This window comes from Mustelus asterias, chromosome 21, assembly GCF_964213995.1.
Source record: "Mustelus asterias chromosome 21, sMusAst1.hap1.1, whole genome shotgun sequence".
NCBI lineage: Eukaryota > Metazoa > Chordata > Chondrichthyes > Carcharhiniformes > Triakidae > Mustelus > Mustelus asterias.
Genome location: NC_135821.1, coordinates 19,328,253 through 19,351,572, shown reverse-complemented (window position 1 = coordinate 19,351,572; position 23,320 = coordinate 19,328,253). Strand labels below are relative to the sequence as shown.

The following is a 23,320-nucleotide window of genomic DNA, read 5'->3' as shown; positions in this document are numbered from 1 at the left end:
GGTCCACTGTTATTTGTCATTTATATTAATGAATTGGATGAGAATATAGGAGGCATGGTTAGTAAGTTTGCAGATGACACTAAGATTGGTGGCACAGTGGACAGTGAAGAAAGTTATCTCCAATTGCAACGGGATCTTGATCAATTGGACCAGTGGGCTGATGAATGGCAGATGGAGTTTAATTTAGATAAAATGCGAGGTGATGCATTTTGGTAGATTGAACCAGGGCAGGACTTACTCAGTTAATGATAGGGCGTTGGGGAGAGTTACAGAACAAAGAGATCTAGGGGTACATGTTCATAGCTCCTTGAAAGTGGAATCACAGGTGGACAGAGTGGTGAAGAAGGCATTCAGCATGCTTTGTTTCATTGGTCAGAATATTGAATACAGGAGTTGGGACGTCTTGTTGAAGTTGTACAAGACATTGGTAAAGCCACATTTGGAATACTGTGTGCAATTCTGGTCACCCTATTATAGAAAGGATATTATTAAACTAGAAAGAGTGCAGAAAAGATTCACTAGGATGCTACTGGGACTTGATGGATTGAGTTATAAGGAGAGGCTGGATAGACTGGGACTTTTTTCCCCGGAGCGTAGGAGACTGAGGGGTGATCTTATACAGGTCTATAAAATAATGAGGGGCACAGATCAGCTAGATAGTCAATATCTTTTCCCAAAGGTAGGGGAGCCTAAAACTAGAGGGCATAGGTTTAAGGTGAGAGGGGAGAGATACAAAAGTGTCCAGGGGGGCAATTTTTTCACACAGAGGGTGGTGAGTGTCTGGAACAAGCTGCCAGAGGTAGTAGTAGAGGCGGGTACAATTTTGTCTTTTAAAAAGCATTTAGACAGTTACATGGGTACGATGGGTATAGAGGGATATGGGCCAAATGCGGGCAATCGGGATTAGCTTAGGGGTTTTAAAAATAAAAGGGTGGCATGGACAAGTTGGGCCGAAGGGCCTGTTTCCATGCTGTAAACCTCTATGACTCTATATGACTGTTTTCACCATCCCTCAGGCAACACTCTCCAGGTTACAGCTCATTACGTCAAAATAAAGTCGCCACATAGTCCCAGATGACCATTGGCTGCTCTCCCCTTTGTGTGTGTGTGTGTGTGTGTGTGTGTGTGTGGGAGGGGAGCTGGTGGTGATTTAACCTGAGGATCACCATACTTCAGGCGAGGATGACACAGTGGTTAGCACTGTTGCCTCACAGCGCCAGGGACCCGGGTTCGATTCCCGGCTTGGGTCACTGTCTGTGGGGAGTCTGCGCGTTCTCCCCGTGGTCTGTTCTCCCTCCGTGTACCCGAACAGGCACCGGAGTGTGATGACTAGGGGGTTCTCACAGTAATTTCATTGCGGTGTTAATGCAAGCCTACGTGTGACACTAAATAAATAAACTTTAAAAGGTCGAGCAGGTGGAGCCTTCATGAGTAACCTCGGCCGGTACGGGAATTGAACCTGTGCTGTTGGTGTCGCTCTGCGTCACTAACCAGCCGTCCAGCCAACTGAGCTAAACCAACCTACACTCTTAGCAATTACCTTAAATCCATGTCCTTTGGTTTCTGAGCCTCCTACTTATGGGAAACAGCCTCTCCTTCGGTACCCAACTGAGACGACTAAAGATTTTGAAGACCTCTTTCAAATCTCCTCTGCTCCGAAGAAAGTGACCCCCAGCTTCTCCAATCTCTTCCCCGTAACTGATGATGCCGGTTGCTGGAGCATGCCAGTGAATCTCCTTTGCACTCACATGTTTGGGTGAGATACTGGAAGGTATCCGAGGTAGGGGGAAAATAAGGTAAAGGAAGGGTTTTTAAAAAAAGCACTGTGAAAAGCAGGTGGGGCTCTTTGCTCTACAAAAGATTACGATAGGAATGAAAGACAAAGGGATCAGGAAAATAACATGACAAGTGAATCCATGAGGGAATTCAGGAGAAAAGTCCTCACTGAAAGACAAGGCTGACAGAATCAACTGATGTAGGACAGGAGGAGGTTTGCGTGGACCAGTTGTGATCTCTGTGCTGCGAATTCTATATCGTGCTGTATTTTCTGGTTCCTGCCAATTGAAGGAGAAGAAATAGTTCCAAGTTGGATAGAGACAGACGATGGCGTCAAAGTTGTTTCGCTTTCCCCCAAAGTGCAAATTATCCACAAGCAGAGGAAAACGAAACCGCTCTACACACAACAGCCACTAGATGGACTCGCTTGACCTCTTCTATAAAATCACTCCGTATAAAACTTCTAAAATAGTTCAAAGTTAGTTTATTTGTTAGTGTCACAAGTAAGGCTGACATTAACACTGCAATGAAGTTACTGTGAAAATCCCCCAGTCGCCACACTCCGGCGCCTGTTCGGGTACACTGAGGGAGAATTTAGCACGGCCAATCCACCCTAACCAGCACGTCTTTCGGGACTGGGGGGAAACTGGAGCACCCGGAGGAAACCCACGCAGACACGGGGAGAACGTGCAGACTCCGCACAGACAGTGACCCGAGCGGGAATTGAACCCGGGTCCCTGGCGCTGTGAGGCAGCAGTGCTAACCACTGTACCACCGCGCCGCCCCACTGTTCAATGTGGGGAACAGGTCAATGTGACATGTCTAGTGTGTGGGTGAAGAGTTTGCATGCTGTCCCCTTTTTGTCTGCGGGTTTGCTTCTTTTTCTGCCTACACGGTGCGGCACTGCTGCCTCACAGCGCCAGGGACCCGGGTTCGATTCCCGGCTTGGGTCACTGTCTGTGCGGAGTCTGCACGTTCTCCCCGTGTCTGCGTGGGTTTCCTCCGGGTGCTCCGGTTTCCTCCCACAGTCCGAAAGACGTGCTGGTTAGGGTGGATTGGCCGTGCTAAATTCTCCCTCTGTGTACCCGAACAGGAGTGTGGCGACTAGGGGAATTTCACAGTAACTTCATTGCAGTGTTAATGTAAGACTACTTGTGACGCTAATAAATAAACTTTAAAATTTTAATCACAGAATCCCTACAGTGCAGAAGGAGGCCATTCGGCCCACCCAGTCTGCACCGACCACAATCCCACCCATACATAAACTATGTATTTTGGAGCCAAAGTAACATTGGCTTCTTCAATTTTAAGAGTGAGGTTGGAGTCCAATAGAGGGTTTTACTGTGCGGTGGGTTACCACCCCTACCTCTGGGCCAGAAGCTCCAGGTTCAAGTCCCAACTCAGGATGTGATGGCCATGGAAGGTGTGTTCATTACACGGCCAAATAGGTTGATAATCAGCCTGTAAACCCTTCTAATGCACCCAACGACACACAGTAAAAGTGTGAGAGTTTCCTCGTCAGCCAATACTGCAGAAGGCAATGGCAAACCACCGCGGTACTTTACCAAGAATAATCATGGACCAATCCAATGGAAGTCTCTGGTCACTAACGCTCTCTTAGATGCATGGTACCTGAAGGAGGTGGAGGAAGAGTTCAATATTGAACCCTAAAGTGACACCCACGAACCATGTGATGTGATCATAGAATCCTCCAGTGCAGAAAGAGGCCATTCGGCCCATCGAGTCTGCACCAACCACAATCCCACCCAGGCCCTATCCACATATCCCTACATATTTACCCACTAACCCCTCTAACCTATGCATCCCGGGACACTAAGGGGCAATTTAGAATAACCCAATCAACCTAACCCACACATCTTTGGACTGTGGGAGGAAACCGGAGCACCCAGAAGAAACTCACGCAGACACGGGGAGAATGTGCAAACTCCACACAGACAGTGACCCAAGCCGGGAATCGAACCCAGGTCCCTGGAGCTGTGAAGCAGCAGTGCTAACCAGTGTGCTACCGTGCCGCCCCTACCACGGTGCTACCGTGCCGCCGTGATGCGATAGCACTAGAGGGGGTACAAAGGAGATTCACCAGGATGCTGCCTGGGACGGAGCATTTGAGCGATAAGGAGAGACTGGATAGGTTTGGATTGTTTTCTCTAGAGCAGAGAAGGCTGAGGGGGGATATGATTGAGGTGCATAAGATTGAGGGGTGTGGACTGGGTGAGGGGTCAATCACGAGGGGGGAATTGTTTTAGGGTGAGGGGCAGGAGATTCAGAGGGGATTTGAGAAAAAACCTTTTCACTCAGAGGGTGGTGGGAATCTGGAATGCGCTGCCTGGGAAGGGAGTGGAGGCTGGAAACCTTACAACCGATAAAATTATTTGGATGAGCACTTGAAACATCAGAACATTCAAGGATCTGGGACAAGTGCAGGAAAATGGGATTAGCGTGGCTTTAGTGATAGCTATTATCTGTTCAGAGTCGATGGGCCCTGCACGATATGACTCTATAATTGTGATCTTTTACTCAGTTCGGCCATCATTTTTAACTTGCTTTATTGAGTTGTAACAAGGCTTAAAAAGTCTTTATTTTGAAAGAGAGAGACATGTTGTTGAAGCTTTTCGTTTTGCTCACATCAGGACAAATGCAAGAATGTCAAATTTCAAACTACAGCAACAATTTATACTACAGGGGAAAAGGGTGCTGACTGGTGACCACAAAACGAAAGACATGACTCTCTTTTCAATAACACTCAAAAACTTTCTCCAAATTTACTAGCTAATTTGATATATTCTCCACTTATTTTCTCCCTTTGAGACTAAAACCAGTGGTCAAAATTTCCCAATTTTAAAAAATTGTTGATAAAAACCCAACTTTAAATCTCCTTGATATGTAAACGCTATTAAAAGTTCCAACGGGGTAAGGACAACACATCCTATCTATTAATATATTGAAAATTATGTCTGTACATACTTTTATTCATGTTCTCATTGAACCATAGAATCCTAAATAGGCCATTCAGCCCATCGAGTCTGCACCAACAACAATCCCATCTGGGCCCTATCCCTGTCACCCCACGTATTTACCCCGCTAATCCCTCTAACCTACGCATCCCGGGACACTAAGGGACAATTTAGCATGGCCAACCCATCTAACCTGCGTATCTTTGGACTGTGGGAGGAAACCACAGCACCCGGAGGAAACCCACGCAGACACGAGGAGAATGTACAAACTCCACACAGACAGTGACCCAAGCCGGGAATCGAACCCGGTCCCTGGCGCTGTGAGGCAGCAGAGCTAACCACTGTGCCACCGTTCTTCCATTATAAATTCCAACTTCCATATTTCCAATGGATCCTGCCTCGATGAAACTTGTCGAGATTGTAATTACACCTCCTCCCGCCCCTGCGAGCACTTCAGTGCCTCATTTGGCAGGAGTAGATAATTGCAATGTTTTTAAAGTTTAAGTTTATTTATTAGTGTCACAAGTAGGCTTGCATTAACACTGCAATGAAGTTACTGTGAAAATCCCCTGGTCGCCACACTCCGGCGCCTGTTCGGGTACACTGAGGGAGAATTTAGCACGGCCAATGCACCCTAACCAGCACGTCTTTCAGACTGTGGGAGGAAACCGGAGCACCGGGAGGAAACCCACGCAGACACGGGGAGAACATGCAGATTCCACACAGACAGTGACCCAAGCTGGGAATCGAACCCGGGTCCCTGGCGCTGTGAGGCAGCAGTGCTAACAATGGTGCCGCCCAAGTATGACAAGTTTACATAAGAATTACACTGAGTATAGGTATTTCTAACGGATTGAGAAAGGGGTAGAACTGCGTTAAATCTGAACATTCAGATCCAGCACGCTCAGAGTAATTTCTGACTCAGAATGGCGTGGGTGTAACCTAACTCCAGATACTTAAATGAATTAACATATTAGTGTCACAAGTAGGCTTACATTAACACCGCAATGAGGTTACTGTGAAAATCCCCTCGCGTTCCCCAGAAGGGGCGGCACGGTAGCACAGTGGTTAGCACTGCTGCTTCACAGCTCCAGAGACCTAGGTTCGATTCCCGGCTTGGGTCACTGTCTGTGTGGAGTTTGCACATTCTCCTCGTGTCTGCGTGGGTTTCCTCCGAGTGCTCCGGTTTCCTCCCACAGTCCAAAGATGTGCGGGTTAGGTTGATTGGCCATGCTAAATTGCCCCTTAGTGTCCTGAGATGCATAGGTTAGAGGGATTAACGGGTAAATATGAAGGGATGTGGGGGTAGGGCCTGGGTGGGATTGAGGTCGGTGCAGACTCGATGGGCCAGATGGCCTCTTTCTGCACTATAGGGTTTCTATGATTCTATGAAGAGTCCCACTTAAGGGACAAAGACAGGGAACAGCAACAAGTCCCAGTTAAGTTATGAAAAAAAAGAGCAGAGAAATCCCAGCTGAAGAAAGCATCTCGTAAAAGCCTAGAAGTCTGCTGGAAGAAAATTCACAACGCCCAGGTTTCTTGCTTGGGTTAACTCAAGTTTTAAACAGTGGTAAATCTTACTTGGGTTTTTTGTGTCTAACAGTTACTGGGACTTTGGTACATTGGCCTTTATAAATCAAAGTATTGAGTCTAGGAGTTGGAATGTTATGGTGAGGTTGTATAAGACATTGGTGAGGCCGAATTTAGAGTATTGTGTGCAGTTTTGGTCACCTAATTACAGGAAGGATATTAATAAGGTTGAAAGAGTGCAGAGAAGGTTTACAAGGATGTTGCCGGGACTTGAGAAACTGAGTTACAGAGAAAGGTTGAATAGGTTGGGACTTTATTCCCTGGAGCGTAAAAGAATGAGGGGAGATTTGATAGAGATGTATAAAATTATGATGGGTATAGATAGAGTGAATGCGAGCAGGCTTTTTCCGCTGAGGCTAGGGGAGAAAATAACTAGAGGACATGAGTTAAGGGTGAGGGGGAAAAGTTTAAAGGGAATATTAGGGGGGGCTTCTTCACACAGAGAGTGGTGGGAGTGTGGAATGAGCTGCCAGATGAGGTGGTGAATGCGGGCTCACTTTTAACATTTAAGAAAAACTTGGACAGGTACATGGATGAGAGGGGTGTGGAGGGATATGGTCCAGGTGCAGGTCAGTGGGACTAGGCAGAAAAATGGTTCGGCACAGGCAAGAAGCGCCAAAAGGCCTGTTTCTGAGCTGTAACGTTCTATGGAATAATCCAGACTAAAACCCCTTGTGCAGCTCCAAGGAAGCCCAGCTATCACATCTTTTGGTCTCCATAAGTTGGAAACAATCACAATGTAGACTCAAAGTGCTGGAATTTCATTGTATCTATTTCTTTTAGCTCTCCACGTGGCTGGTGGACTGGTACACTATTACTCAGCACTTGACTACAGTGCAGCAGTATATGGGCCACCCCGGGATGTATAATTCTCAGAACAATTAGTTCCTAGCTCTTTATGAATAGCTTAACAATATAAAGCTGTATTTGTCAGAAGTGCCGTCTTCCAGTCGAGACGTTAAACAAGGACATGCCTCTCCTCTTAGGTGGCTGTAAAGGATCCAACGGCATCAGACTGAAGGAGGATGAGAGGAGTTATCTTCAGTGTCCCGGCCGATATTTATCCCTTAAATCAACTTCACAGGCTAGGTTCATATCTGCTAGATAGGCTTGAAGTATGAGGGGCGTTTGAGGACTCTGAGAGGATGTAGAGAGGATGCTTCCTCTTGTGGGGGAGTGTAGAACTAATGGGGGGAGGGGAGGGGGGTCACTATTTAAAAATAAGGGATCACCCATTTAAGACAGTGATGAGGAGAAACTTTTTCTATCAGAGGGTCACGAGTCTTTGGAACTCTCTTCCTCAAAATGGGCAGAAGTAGACATAGAACATAGAACAGTACAGCACAGAACAGGCCCTTCGGCCCACAATGTTGTGCCAAGCTTTATCTGAAACCAAGATCAAGCTATCCCACTCCCCATCATCCTGGTGTGCTCCATGTGCCTATCCAATAACCGCTTAAATGTTCCTAAAGTGTCTGACTCCACTATCACTGCAGGCAGTCCATTCCACACCCCAACCACTCTCTGCGTAAAGAACCTACCTCTGATATCCTTCCTGTATCTCCCACCACGAACCCTATAGTTATGCCCCCTTGTAATAGCTCCATCCACCCGAGGAAATAGTCCTTGAATGTTCACTCTATCTATCCCCTTCATCATTTTATAAACCTCTATTAAGTCTCCCCTCAGCCTCCTCTGCTCCAGAGAGAACAGCCCTAGCTCCCTCAACCTTTCCTCATAAGACCTACCCTCCAAACCAGGCAGCATCCTGGTAAATCTCCTCTACACTCTTTCCAGCGCTTCCACATCCTTCTTATAGTGAGGTGACCAGAACTGCACACAATATTCCAAATGTGGTCTCACCAAGGTCCTGTACAGTTGCAGCATAACCCCACAGCTCTTAAACATTCTTGATAAGCAAAGGGATGACAGGTTTTCGGAGGGGTGGGAGGGAATTGACCACTGACTCGACCTACAGTTCCCGCTGCCTTGGAAGTAGAAATCATAGAAACCCTACAATGCAGAAAAAGGCCATTCGGCCCATCGAGTCTGCACCAACCACAATTCCACCCAGGCCCGACTCCCATATCCCTACACATTTACCCGCTAATCCCTCTAACCTACGCATCTCAGGACACTAAGGGGCAATTTTTTAGCATGGCCAATCAACCTAACCCGCACATCTTTGGACTGTGGGAAGAAACCGGAGCACCCGGAGGAAACCCACGCAGACACGAGGAGAATGTGCAAACTCCACACAGACAGTGACCCGAGCCGGGGATCGAACCCAGGTCCCTGCAGCTGTGAAGCAGCAGTGCTAACCACTGTGCCACCGTGCTGCCCCGTCGAAAGCTTCAAGTGTTTAGGTGTCCAGCTCACCAACAACATGTCCTGGACCCCTCCATGCCGACTCTATAGTTAAGAAAGCCCACCAATGCCTCTACTTTCTCAGAAAACTAAGGAAATTTGGCATGTCAGCTACGACTCTCACCAACTTTTACAGATGCACCATAGAAAGCATTCTTTCTGGTTGCATTACAGCTTGGTATGGCTCCTGCTCTGCCCAAGACTGCAAGAAACTACAAAAGGTCATGAATGTAGCCCAGTACATCACGCAAACCAGCCTCCCATCCATTGACTCTGTCTACACTTCCCGCTGCCTCGGAAAAGCAGCCAGCATAATCAAGGACCCCACGCACCCCGGACATTCTCTCTTCCACCTTCTTCGGTCGGGAAAAAGATACAAGAGTCTGAAAACACGTACCAACCGACTCAAGAACAGCCTCTTCCCTGCTGCCATCAGACTTTTGAATGGACCTATCATATATGAAGCTGATCTTTCTCTACACCCTATCTGTAACTGTAAAACTATATTCTACACCCTGTCCTTATCCCCTATGTACTCTATGAACAGTATGTTTTGTCTGTATAGCACAAAAGAAAAAATACTTTTCACTGTATCCCAATACAATAAATCAAATCAAATGTTGCTGGGATGGAGCATTTGGGCTGTAAGGAGAGACTGGATAGGCTTGGATTATTTTCTTTAGAGCAGAGAAGGCCGAGGGGGGACATGATTGACGTGTATAAGATAGAGGGGTATGGACAGGATGGGTAGGGAGCAGCTGTACCCTTTGGTTGAGGGGTCAGTTAAGAGGGGGCAGAGTTTTCGGGCGAGGAGCAAGAGATTCAGAGGGGATTCGAGAATTGTTTAAATAAATCAAATCAAATCAAATTGGGGGCCGTAGTTACAAGCAGAGCCGCCACGATCTTATTGAAATGGCGGAGCAGGCTTGAGGCGCCATGTGGCCTACCCCTGCTCTTAACCCGCCTGCACGCACCACAACACAACAGGCTAGCCGCTCGTGATCACGCTGCCGTTTGTGGGAGCTTGCTGCGCCCCAATTTTTCTCCATCACAACAGTGACTACACTTCAGAAATGCTTCGCTGGCTGTTAAAAGCGCTTGGTGACGGCCCGAAAGGCGCTATACAAATGAAAGAAATGCTTACCTTTCTCAGTCTGGAGATCAAACCAGAAAGAAAGTAAAACCTTTCAACAGCTGCCAGAGGTTGGGAGTTAGAAGCTCAGAAAGAGGAATCCAGAACACAAAGCCAGACAAACACATGGAATTTATGAGTAAATGCAACCAAATAACTCACATCTTTTAAATTTATAAAACCAGGGCAAATGAGGCTTTGGGAAGATAACTATTTGGATTAGATTAAATTAGATCAACTTTTGACTCAGGCACTGAACAGAATCCCACACCGAGGGCGTTTTACCTGAGCTTGGAGGGCAGTTGAGTGAAATTAGCTGAATGACAAACCAGGCGAGATCAGCAGCCCGGGGCCTGCGGGACACATCGGAGCCTCGGTGTTGCGTAGATCCGCCCGGCCGCCCTCCAGGCGCCTCCGCCCGGCCGCGGTTCAAGTGAGTCCCGGGGAGCACGTGAAGGGTGAGAGGGAGATGAAGGGGAACAGATCGCGGCCAAATCAAATAAATGAACAAATTAAATAAACAAAGGGGCCCCTCCAGCTCCGCCAGACAATAAAAAAGGGCTGAAATCTCCTCAGCTACTCCCCTTAGCAACCAAGTCAAAATGATCCCTGATCCCCTCAATTCCACTCCCAAAGCCCCTCAACTCACCCCTTTCAGAATGATTCCTCTTGCACCCAAGCAGGGTTTTCTGGATTGGGGTCACCAGTGCTGCCTCAATTCATGGTTATTTTCATTATTATACTTTCTCATGGCCTTTGCCAGTCACCAGCAACAAGAAGAGTTCATCAGCAACATGCTTCCTTCCTCCTGACTGAGTCAGACACAGAGCAATGCCTCCTCAGGTCCTAGCCTCTGTCTACCTTTCGCTCGATGCAGCTTTCTGCGCTTATTCACTTCCCTTCCAGCTCATCTTCACACCTGCCAACACACTCCTGTTTCGATTTGATTTATTATCGTCACGTGTATTGGTATGGGGGTGAAAAGTATTGTTTCTTACGCGCTATGACAGACGAGATGTGGAGGTGCCGGCTGGAGTGGGCACGGTAAGGAGTCTCCCAACACCGGGTTATAAAGTCCAACGGGTTTATTTGGAATCACGAGCTTTGGGAACGCTGCTCCTCACCTGATGAAGGAGCAGCGCTCCGAAAGCTCGTGATTCCAAATAAACCTGTTGGACTTTAACCCGGAGTTGTGAGACTTCTTACTGTACACAGACAAGATGTGGAGGTGCCGGCTAGAGTGGGCATACTAAGAAGTCTCCCAACACCAGGTCAAAGTCCAACAGGTTTATTTGGAATCACGAGCTTTCGGAACGCTGCTCCTCACCTGATGAAGGAGCAGCGCTCCGAAAGCTCGTGATTCCAAATAAACCTGTTGGACTTTAACCCGGAGTTGTGAGACTTCTTACTGTATACAGACAAGATGAGAGGTCACACACAAGAACATAAGAAATAGGAGCAGGAGTAGGCCATCTAGCCCCTCGAGCCTGCCCCACCATTCAATAAGATCATGGCTGATCTGAAGTGGATCAGTTCCACTTACCAGCCTGATCCCTATAACCCCTAATTCCCTTACCGATCAGGAATCCATCTATCCGTGACATATTCAACGAGGTAGCCTCCGCCACTTCAGTGGGCAGAGAATTCCAGAGACTCACCACCCTCTGAGAGAAGAAGTTCCTCCTCAACTCTGTCCTAAACTGACCCCCCTTTACTTTGAGGCTGTGCCCTCTAGTTCTAGCTTCCTTTCTAAGTGGAAAGAATCTCTCCACTTCTACCCTATCCAGCCCCTTCATTATCTTATAGGTCTCTATAAGATCCACCCTCAGCCTTCTAAATTCCAACGAGTACAAACCCAATCTGCTCAGTCTCTCCTCATAATCAACCACACGACACCAGGTTATAGTTCCCAAAGGTTTATTTAAGATCACTAGCTTTCGGTACGCTGTTCCTGGAAATTAGCTGAGTTTCTGGATTAATTGCCTAGCAATAATACCAATAGGCCATCGCCTCCCTTGGTGTCCCAGGATGTGTCGGTTAGGGGGATTAGCGGGGTCAATGCGTGGGACTGCGGAGGGATAGGGCCTGGGTGGGATGCTCTGATGGAGAGTCGGTGCTGACTTGATAACCTCATTCTGCACTGTAGAAATTCTATGATTCGTTGGTTGGCACAGCGGTTAGCACTGCTGCCTCACAGTGCCAGGACCTGGCTTCGATTCCCGACTTGGGTCACTGTTTGTGTGGAGTCTGCATGTTCTCCCCGTGTCTGCGTGGGCTTCCTCCAGGTGCTCCAGTTTCCTCCCACAGTCCAAAAGATGTGCTGGTTAGGTGCATTGGCCATGCTAAATTCTCCCTTGGTGTACCCGAACAGGCGACTGGGGGATTTTCACAGTAACTTCATTGCAGTGTTAATGCAAGCTTACTTGTGACACTAAATGAATACATTTTTTAAATGATTCTCTCCACATCATGGCTATACAGACAAAACATACCGTTCACAGAGTACATTGGGGAGAAGGAAAGGAGAGAATCATAGAATCCCTACAGTGCAGAAGGAGGCTATTCAGCCCATCGAGTCTGCACGTTCTCTCCACCAGAACATCCCACCCAGGCGCTATCCCTCCGCAGCCCCATGTATTTACCCCGCTAATCCCCCTAACCTACACATCCTAAGTCACTAAGGGAAGTGATGGCCTAGCGGTATTATCGCTAGACTATTAATCCAGAAACTTAGCTCATGTTCTGGGGACCCGGGTTCGAATACCACCACAGCAGATGGTGGAATTTGAATTCAATAAAAAATATGGTTCACTAATGTCCAGCACATCTTTGGACTGTGGGAGGGAACCGGAGCACCCAGAGGAAACCCACACAGATATGGGGAGAACTTGCAAATATCACACACGTCACCCGAGGCTAGAATTGAACCCAGGTCCCTAGTGCTGTGAGGCAGCAGTGCTAACTACTGTGCGGCGTGCTACCCAAAAGGTTGCAGAATATAGAGTTACAGTCATAGCTAGGGTGTGGAGAGAGATCAGCTTAATATATGATATATAAGTGTTCATTCATGTCCCCTTGTGCCAGGACATTTTTTTTCTTTTGTGTTCCAATTCTTTACAGATGTAGATTTTTTTATATGAAATATTCTTGTGTTTTTTTTATTCATCTGTGAGACATGGTTCTCGCTGGCTGACCAGCATTTATTGCCCATCCCTAGTTTCCCTTGAAACGGAGTGTCTCGCTCAGCCATTTCAGAGAGCAGTTGAGAGTCAACCACATTGCTGTGGCTCTGGAGTCTAGCCAGACGAGGTAAGGATGGCAGATTTCCTTCCCTAAAGGACATTAGTGAACCAGACGGGTTTTTCCGACAATCAACAATGTTTTCATGGTCATCAAAAGATTCTTAATTTCAGATATTTTTTATTGAACTCAAAAATTCCATGACCTGCCTTGCTGAAATTCGAACCAGGGTCCCCATAGCATTAGCTGAGTTTCTGGGTTGATTGTGAATAGCCATATCCCACTAGTCACAGCCTGTCAATCAGAAAATGGCCCCTTTACTCCTACTCTGTTAACCAGTTCTTGGACTCCTCTACCCCGGGGAAAAGACCTTGGCTAGTCACCTTATCTATGCCCCTCATGATTTCATGTATGTTGAACCCTTCATCCTCCTACACTCCAAGCCTATCCAGCCTCTCCTTATAATTCAAACCTTCCAATCCCGGTAACATCCTTGTAAATATTTTTTGTACCTTTTCCAGTTTAACAACATCTTTCCTATAGCGGGGTGACCAGAATTCTATGCAGTACTCCAAATGTGACCTTACCAATGTCCTGTGTAGTTGTAACATAACATCCCAACTCCTGTACTCAGTGCTCTGACTGATGAAGCCAAGTGTGCCTTCTTCACCACCCAGTCAACTGATTTAATTTATTATTGTCACATGTATTGGGATACAGTGAAAGGTATTGTTTCTTGCATGCTATACAGACAAAGCATACCGTTCATGGAGTACATAGGGGAGAAGGAAAAGAGAGGGTGCAGAATGTAGTGTTGCAGTCACAGATAGGGTGTAGAGAAAGATCAACTTAATATATGGTAGGTTCATTCAAAAGTCTGACGGCAGCACGGAAGAAGCTGTTCTTGAGTCGGTTGGTACGTGACCTCAGACTTTTGTATCTTTTTCCTGATGGAAGAGAGAATGTCCGGGGTGACACCACTTTCAAGGAGCTATGTGCCTGCACCCCTGGCTTCAGTGGATGATTGAACAGACACTGTGCCATGTTTAGCACTGCTGCCACACAGCGCCAGGGACCCGGGTTCAATTCCAGCCATGGATGGCTGTCTGTGTGGAGTTTGCACGTTCTCCCTGCGTCTTCATGAGTTTCCGCTGGATGCTCTGGTTTCCACCCACCGTCCTAAGATTTGCGGGGTTAGGTGGAGTGGCCATGCTGAATTAACCCTTGGTAATAAAGGGGGTGGGATAAATATGTAGGGTAATGGGGATAGGGCCTGGGTGGGATTGTTGCGAGTGCAGCTCGATGGGCTGAATGGCCTCCTGCTGTACTGTAGGGATTCTATTATTCTATGACCATGAAGGGCCAAATGTGAGACTGTCCACAACATGCTGCCTGCTATATGTCAACCGGGCCTGTAGATGGTGGTGTGGAGCAATCCGCCCAGGAGGGCGCTCTTGCCTTCAGGGGCGCTGTTTCTTTAGTGTGCGATGGAAAGGGCGGGGAGCCCATTGGCGCGGGGGCCGCCGGGAATTGTAGTCCGCTCACCGCGGCTCCGTCAGAGCCGGGGAGCCTAATGGCAGGAGAGAACTACAACTCCCAACAGCGCCCGGCACATGCCCGGGCGGCAAGCGGCGGATGTTGGCAGGGGCCGGTTTGAAAAGCGATTGACCGCCATTAGCTCCCTGAGAGAGCGGGATCGGAGCCCGGAGCCGCCTGAGCGCCAACCACCCACTGCCGGTAATCTCTCCCTCTCATCTCTCCTATTAAATCCTGATTTTTCTCATTGAGTGAAAATGTCAGCGAATTAATGCCTGGCTGTGAGTTAAAATGTTGACAGCAATAAATGTCCCCTTTTAATCGATTAACTAATCACCTCAACACGTTTAGTTAATGATAATTAACCAGTCATAAAATGTCCACTTTTAATCCATTAACTAATCCCCCCCCCTTCCTTCCCTCCCTTCCCATTTTCCAACTGCCTCTGGGCCACATGTGGGTCTCTGAGTCAGATTGGGGAATGGAGTCTCCTGTCCCCTTGTGTTTTACCCATAGGGTGTTAAGTTTATTTATTGGTGTCATAAGTAGGCTTACATTAACACTGCAATGAAGTTACTGTGAGAATCCCCTAGTAGCCACACTCTGGCGCCTGTTCGGGTACACTGAGGGAGAATTTAGCACGGCCAATACATGTCTTTGGGACTGTGGGAGGAAACCGGAGCACCCGGAGGAAACCCACGCAGACACGGGGAGAAACGTGCAGACTCCGTGCAGACAGTGACCCAAGCCGGGAATCGAACCCGGGTCCCTGTTGCTGTGAGGCAGCAGCGCTGACCACTGTTGGGGTAGCGGTCCATCTTCTTGTCTCCCCTGGGTCAGGCTGAGTGGGATGCCCATCATTATTGTGTCCCTCCCTGGCAGCTGCTGATAAGCTGATGTTGGCCGAAGCCTAGAAGCTATTCATCATGCCAGGTGATCTAGATAGATTTGGGCCAGTGTGTAGCAACATGGTTTCAACAGGGTGAGGGCGATGTTATTTTCTACTGTGGGTCGCAATAAGCGGATTAGCTCATGTCGGGAAGGTAGCAGAGTTTACTACAGGAATCTTGAAGATCATATTGAAATGTTTGATTCTGAGAATATTGTAGAGTGCAGAAAAAGTCTTTTGGCCCATCGAGTAAACACTGGCGATAACTACCACTAAAGTCGTGCTAATTCCATCTTCCAACCCTTATTTGATTTGATTTATTGTCACATTGCTATACAATGTAAAGTATTGTTCCTTGAGCTCTATACTTTGAATGTTATGACATTTCAAGTGCTCATCCAAATACTTCTTTGAAGGTTGTAAGGTTTTCGGCCTCCACTGCCTTCCCAGGCAGATTCCCACCACCCTCTGAGTGAAAAGGTTTTTTCTCAAATCTTTTCTGAATCTCCTGCCCCTTTCCCTAAAATGATGCCCCCTCGTGATTGACCCCTCAACCAAGGGGAACAGCTGCTCCCTACTCAGCCTGTCCATACCCCTCTTAATCTTGTGCTTCTCAATCATGTCCCCCCTCAACCTTCTCTGTTCTAGAGAAAACAATCCAAGCCTATCCAGTCTCTCCTTATTGCTCAAATGTTCCATCCCAGGCAACATCCTGGTGAATCTCCTCTGTACCCCCTCTAGTACAGTCACATCCTTCCTATAGTGAGGTGACCAGAATTGCACAGAGTACTCCAGCTGTGGCCTCACCAATGTTCTGTACAGCTCCATCACCACCTTGCTCTTGTACTCTGTGCCATGACTGATTAAAAACGCATGTCGCATATGCTGCCTTAACTACCCTATTGACCTGCTCTGCTGCCTTCAGGGATCTGTGAAGATGAAAGAGGATGGTTCCCCTCTTGAGGGAATCTAGAATTGGATGCAGTTTAAAAATAAGAGGTGTCTCATTTAAGACTGAGATGAAGAATTTATTCTCTGAAGCTCATTAGCCTTTGGAATTCTCTACCCCAGTGAAGGTTAGGTCATGGAATATATTCAAGGTTGGGCTACACAGATTTCTGATCGACAAGGGAGTCAAGGTTTATGGTGGGCGGACAGGAAAGTGAAGATAAGGCCACAATCACATCGGCCTTGATCTTATTGCATGACAGCGCAGGTTCAAGGGGATGAATGGTTTACTCCTATTTCTTATGATCTTGCATTCTAACAAAATGCCATGAGTAAATAGCCAGATTTAATTAACAGCCTTGCGTGTGTGAACATTTAACTAAGATAGTTAAATGTTGAAAAGGGAGATACCCAAATTATTTGGGTAAGCTTGGCTTCAAAATTTCTGCAGTAAATAGGGAAAATGTTCTCGACCCAAAGGCAGGTCTGACTCTCAGTGCCATGACCCTCACCCCCGGTAGGGCATGGAATCAAGTCCTGAATCTATTCCAGCCAGAAATGGATTACACTGAACGCAGTTGGCACCAATCTTATCCACACTGGCTGTCTAGCCAACTGGCACCCCTGCTGTGGCAACATAACACTTTTTGCATGTATGTCACAGCCTGGAGTTATGGATAGTGATACGGCTGACCAGAATCCCCTCTTGCCTTACCATCTGTTATTGACAGTGGAAGGCTTTAATTGATATCATAGAAACCCTACAGTGCAGAAGGAGGCCATTTGGCCCATCGAGTCTGCACCGACCACAAGCCCACCCAGACCCTACCCCTATATCCCTACATATTTACCCGCTAATCCCTCAAACCTACGCATCTCAGGACTCTAAGGGGCAATTTTTAGCATGACCAATCAACCTAACCCGCACATCTTTGGACTGTGGGAGGAAACCGGAGCACCCGGAGGAAACCCACGCAGACGCAGGGAGAATGTGCAAACTCCACACAGACAGTGACCCAAGCCGGGAATCGAACCCAGGTCCCTGGAGCTGTGAAGCAGCAGTGCTAACCACTGTGCTACCGTGCCGCCCATGATATATGACCTATTTGGCCACGGTACGAATGCACCTCCCATGGCCATCAAGCCCAGGAGTGGTACTTGAACCCAGAGCTTCTGGCTCAGAGGCAGGGACATTCAAAATGCCACAAGGCCTACAGGGCAAATCTGTTCATGGATACTCCTTAGGCAGCACCTTCCAAACCCATGACCACTCCAATCTAGGACAATAGCAACAGGTACCTGGGAACACCATCACCTGGAGGTTCCCCTCCAAGTCTCTCACCATCCTATCTAGGAAATATATCGACATTCCTTAACTGACGTTGGGTCAAGTCCCAGAACTCCCTCTCTAACAGCACTGTGGGTGTACCTACACCTTGGACTGCAGTTCAAGAAGGCAGCTCACCACCACCTCAAGGGCAGCTAAGGATGGGCAATAAGTGTTGGTCTAGACAATGATGCCCACATCCAAAAAAAGAACTAGTTTATACCCCGAGGGAGCAAGAGTTCAAAAAAATACGGTTAACCAAAGTGGTATGGGACAGCAGAAACCTAAAAGATATGTCATACAAAAATAACACAGATCCGGGGCAAGTGGGAGGGTACAAGGAACAGGGTGACAAAAAACAGAACCAGAAAAGGGAGAAGAAAACCACTTCCAAGAAATTTAGGAAGCGTGGGTGCCACAGAGCATTGACAGTATCACAATTACCAATTTTCAATGGAAGTGGTGGAAGTCTGAAATTATTTAGCAGTGTTTACAGTGGAGGAGAAAGATAACATCCTGGACATTCCATGGAAACTAATATTGGACGGGGGGTTGGGGGCTCCTCATAATTAATATTAGTAAATTGAAAATAATGAAGAAAATAAATGCACCAGGGAGTGACCTCCCAAGACTAGATTATTTCCAACCCAGGATTTTAAAAGAAGTCGATAAAACATTGCCGTGCCCTAACTATTCACAGAATTCCCACAGTGCAGAAGGAGGTGATTTGGTCCATCGTGTCTGCACCGACTCTCCGAAAGAACATTCCTCCCCTCCACCCTATCCCCGTAACCCTGCACATTTACCATGGCCAATCCACCTAACCTGCACATCTTTGGACTGTGGAAGGAAAGTGGAGCACCCAGAGGAAACCCGCACAGACGCTGGGAGAAGGTGCAAACTTGAAACACAGTCCCCCCAAAGCCAGAATTGAACCTGGGTCCTTGGCGCTGAGACAGCAGTGCTAACTATGCCGTGATTCAGAAGCTGTTCCTGCAGATTGTAAAATTATGCATGTCACTGCACTACTTAAGAAAGACGCGAGGGAGAAACTATGGAATTAAAATCAGTTGTTATTAAGGATAGGGTGGACTGAACACCTTGGAAAATTTTTAGCTGGTCAGAGAGAGAGGCAACATGGACTTGCAGAGGGTAGGAGAAGTCTGAAGAATCTGGTTGTTTTTTTTGTAGGGGTGGCTAAAGTTGATCTAGATATTCCTCCTGGATGTTTTTACATAGTTTTCCAGAAAGCATTCAATAAAGTTCCATATATGCAACTATTATTGAAGTAAAGTTTATTTATTAGTCACAAGTAAGGCTTACATTAACACTGCAATTAAGTCACTATGACATTCCCCTCGTTGCCACACTCCGGCGCCTTTTCAGGTCAATGCATCTAACCAGCATGTTTTTCAGACTGTGGGCGGAAACTGGAGCACCTGGAGGAAACCCAACAGACATGGGGAGAATGTGCAGACTCCAGTGACCCAAGCCGGGAATTGAACCCGGGTCCCTGGTGCTGTGAGGCAGCAGTGCTGTACCATCCAGATATGATGCCAGATGACCAGAATAAAGTAATAAAGATATGGACGAGGGTTTCAGCAGCAGACAAACAGAGACAGGGACAGAGTTAGGTGATGTTATGGAGGTGGCACTGGACGGTCGTAGTGACGGCATGGATATGTGGTTGAAAGCTCATCTCAGCGTCAAATATAACACCTAAGTTGTGAATAACCTCTGGCAATTGTGAAAGAGAGGGATGGAATTGGCAGCGAGAGAGCAGAGTTTGTGGTGAGGGCCTGTGATGTTGGCTTCAGTCAAAAAGTGGTGCTGCAGCTATCTACTTCCACCACACCTGGAATACCTCGATTCTGGGCACCACACCTTCGGAAGGGTAATATTGGCCTTGGAGGGGGTGCAGGGTGTTTAATAGAATGGTATCCGAAGGTTCAATTACCAGCAGAAAGTAAAGAAACTCTGGCTGTATTTCCTGGAACTTCAAAGATTACAGGATGGTTTGTTGGAAGTTTAAGACTTTAAGGGCAATAGATAAAGATGAACTATTTCTGCTGGTTTGGGAGTCCAGAACTAGAAGGGATAGTCGAAAAATTAGAGCCAGATCTTGCATAAGTGAAATAAGGAAACACCTCCACGCATGAAGGATGTTCGAAGTTCGGAACACACCTGCTAAAGGCAGTTGATGCTAGATATACTGTTAAATTTATTTAACCGTTTACAATCTACATCACTGATCTACAAGCAGGGACAGAGTATAGCACAGTGAAATTTGCTGATGGCGTGAAAATAGGTGGGAAAACAGGTTATGATGAGGAGATAAAAAGTTTACAAATGGATATTGACCGGCGAGGGGAATGGACCAGAACCTGCCAGATGGAGTTTAATGTGGATAAATGCGAGGCTATCCGTTTTGGCCGGAAAAATAAAAGGGCAAATTACTATTCAAATGGGAAACAGATTCAAAAGGCATCTGTGACGAGAACCTGGGTGTCCTTGTGCATGAGTCTCAGAAAGTGGGTATGCAGGTGCAGAATGTTATAAGGTAGGCAAATGGAATCTTGGCATTTATTGCAAAGGGTCTAGAGTATAAAAGTAGAGAAGCGTTGTTACAATTGTACAAGGCATTGGTGAGACCACACTTGGAGTATTGTGTTCAGTTCTGGTCTCCTTCCTTGAGGAAGGACGTGGTAGCACTGATTCAGAAGAGCTTCAGTAGATTGATTCCAGGTTTGAAGGGGCTGCCGTATGAAAAGCAGTTGAGTCGCTTGGGCTTGTCCTCACTGGAGTACAGGAGAATGAGGGGGGGAAATTTGATTGATGTATATAAAATACTCAACAGGATTGTTGAAGTAAATGTTAACTAAATGTTCCCCCTTCTACAACATTCTAGGACAAGAGGTCAGAGTTATAGAGTAAGGTGGGGGGGGGGGGGGGGGGGGGGGAGAGAGGAGAGGAGAGGTGTTCAAGACAGATAAGGAGAAGCTACTTCTCACTGAGGGTTGTGAATCTTTGGAACTCTCTGCCCCAGAGGGCAGTGGATGCAGAATCAATCACTGGATTCAAGAAAGAGATAGATAAAATATTTGATCAAAAGCGGGATAAAGGGCTATGGGGAAAAGGCAGGGAAGTGGAGTTGGGATGAGATGGAGATCAGCCATCCATGATCGGATAGAATGGTGGAGCAGGCTTGAAGGGCTGAATTGCCTACCCTCTCTTTATTCCTATGTAGATTTTTGTTGTCAAAGGGATATGGGACAAAGAAAGATGCTTGGAAGTAGGTCACAAACCAATCCTGATCTCATTGAATGACGGAACAGGTTTGAGGGGCTAAATGGCCTCCTCCAGCTGTCTCTTTAACAAGGTAGAAAGCAGAAAACTAGGGTAAAGTATAGGTGATTGAAGGTCTCACCGGGGGAACTGTTTGATCTGAGGAATATTATACTAATGGTGAATTGATATATGTTTCACACTACATTATGGATGCACACACTAGCCATGTCGTGCTTGTATGCAACAGTGAACATTGTAAATTTGTCCATCTGTATGATGCTAAAACCTTTACCTGTGCCTTTGTCACCTTCAGACCAGATTACAGTACAGTATTTCAAGTCCCGAGTTATCCAAAAACTGGACATTCTTAGAATGTGCCATGTGTCAATTTTAATTGAGTAAAATAAACTTAGCTGGACCATTCGGTAGGTGTTGCACTGGTGCACAGTGATGCCTGACTAGTTATCCCTTTGCCTGCACGTGATCCTTGATTGTACCCAACTTGGCTTGATCCAAAATCCAGCAAGATCTGAAGTCCACCATGGCTTCAGTCCTGAGGGCACAGTGGTGAGCACTGCTGCCTCACAGTGCCACGGACCCGGGTTTGATTCCTGGCTTGGGTCATTGTGCGGAGTCTGCGTGTTCTCCCCATGTCCGCGTGGGTTTCCTCCGGGGGTTCCGGTTTCCTCCCGCAGCCCAAAAAGACGTGCTGGTTAGGTGCGTTGGCCATGCTAAATTCTTCCTTGGTGTACCCGAACAGACACCAAAGTGTGGCCACTAGGGGATTTTCACAGTAACTTCATTGCAGTGTTAATGTAAGCCTACTTGTGACACTAATAAATAAACTTTTAACTTTGGGTTGTTGGTTTTGAGAACACTAAACCTGCATTTGAATATTCTCTGGTCAGCCTCTGAGCTGCACCTCAAACAAAAAAATCTCCTGTGACTACGTACTTCATTCTCTAAGCTCTACGCTCTGATAATCCTCTCACTAAATTCCTCCACATTCCTTCCATTCTGGTAACATTGTGTTGAATTGTTTTTATGCACTTGCTTTCAACACGAGGTGTTACCGTACCAAGGACCTATGTGTTTTGTCTGCTGGATGTAGATGGTCCTGGGGCACTATTCAAATAAGAGCTCAGATCTCCTGGTGTCCTGGCTAATAGTTCTCCCCAGTAGGCACCTGTCTAAAAGAAATTTTGCTGATTTTTTGTGTGTAAATTGAAAGCATGTTTTATTGCCTTAATAATCAAAATACTTCAAAAGCTAACCGCAGGAAGGAGCAGTGCTCCGAAAGCTTGTGATTCCAAATAAACCTGTTGGACTTTAACCTGGTGTTGTGAGGCTTCTTACTGTGCCCCACCCCAGTCCAACACCAGCACCTCCACATCAAAAATTCAAGTTGTGTTAAGATGCAACTTCGTTCTTGAAAGAGGTCAAACAGGTGCAACTTGTGAAATTGTTACAAAAGTTATAACCGCTAAAGAATGTGACTGATGCTTATCGGTGCCTTATACACACTTGTGTTCTTTTTGTTTCCAATTTCTAAAGTATGTATGAGATAGGCTTGTTACAGATGGTGCAGTAAGCTGCGACTGGAATCCTTGGTGTGTCTCGTGGAATGATCGCACACTCAGTGTTACTCCATCACTAAATCTAATTGTCTTTCTAACAACGAGCGCAGCATTAATTTTGAGACCCGGAAACTTTTTTTCTCTGTGAGCAGGAGTAGGCTTTCACCATTCAGTGAGATCATGGATGATCTGTGACCTAACTCTAATATTACCTCTCAAACTTCTGTGTTTTATTTGGCCGAGAGGCAGCCATTGGTTGATGCTGACCAGAATACTTCTGAAATCACTTCCATAACTCAGTCGCTAAGTGTAACACGTGGTATTGTGGTGCTCCATACTGATGAGGAAGGTTCAAGTTCCATTGCCCAGTTTGTGCGTAATTAATGGGCAAATGGCGGGGCGGGGGGGGGGGGGGGGTTGCTACAATTGTTCCCTGTGCCACTGGGATAGGGAGGGGGGAAAAGGAGATCGGATTGTTGCCCAGTAATTCCTGCAGGAAAGAGCCTGTGTGGACATTAGTTGGCGGGATGAGGGGTGGTAAAGATTGGGATTTGGATGTGACATCCCATGTGGTCAATTAGCTAATCAGTGCTTGCTGTCTGTCCCGGTCATCACTGGGGTCAGATACCAAAGAGATGCCAGAACCGGTGGTACCATATTCCTAAAATGATCATT

General features: G+C 46.8%; 2 protein-coding genes across 8 annotated transcripts in view; one reads left to right on the top strand and one right to left on the bottom strand.

Annotated features, from left to right (window-relative positions):
- The window catches only part of zc3h7bb (zinc finger CCCH-type containing 7Bb), a 107,561-nt gene extending 96,902 nt beyond the window's left edge, over positions 1–10,659 (bottom strand). Inside the window, exon 1 of one of the 3 annotated variants that reach the window (XM_078237598.1) lies at positions 10,490–10,659. Coding sequence is in view for 1 of the 3 variants with exons in the window: in XM_078237597.1 (XP_078093723.1) it covers positions 1,541–1,551 (11 nt within the window). In the remaining 2 variants the exon portion in view is untranslated. Of the gene's footprint in view, positions 1–1,540; positions 1,591–9,852; positions 9,921–10,489 lie in introns of those variants that run through there. The other 2 variants (XM_078237599.1, XM_078237597.1) reach the window with 2 other exon arrangements.
- A 109-nt stretch (positions 10,660–10,768) lies between these two features.
- The window catches only part of rangap1b (Ran GTPase activating protein 1b), an 83,548-nt gene continuing 70,996 nt past the window's right edge, over positions 10,769–23,320 (top strand). For 2 of the 5 annotated variants that reach the window (XM_078237606.1, XM_078237605.1), the window contains exon 1: positions 14,701–14,817. The gene's annotated coding sequence lies outside the window, so the exon portion shown is untranslated. Of the gene's footprint in view, positions 10,825–14,700; positions 14,818–23,320 lie in introns of those variants that run through there. The other 3 variants (XM_078237607.1, XM_078237608.1, XM_078237609.1) reach the window with 3 other exon arrangements.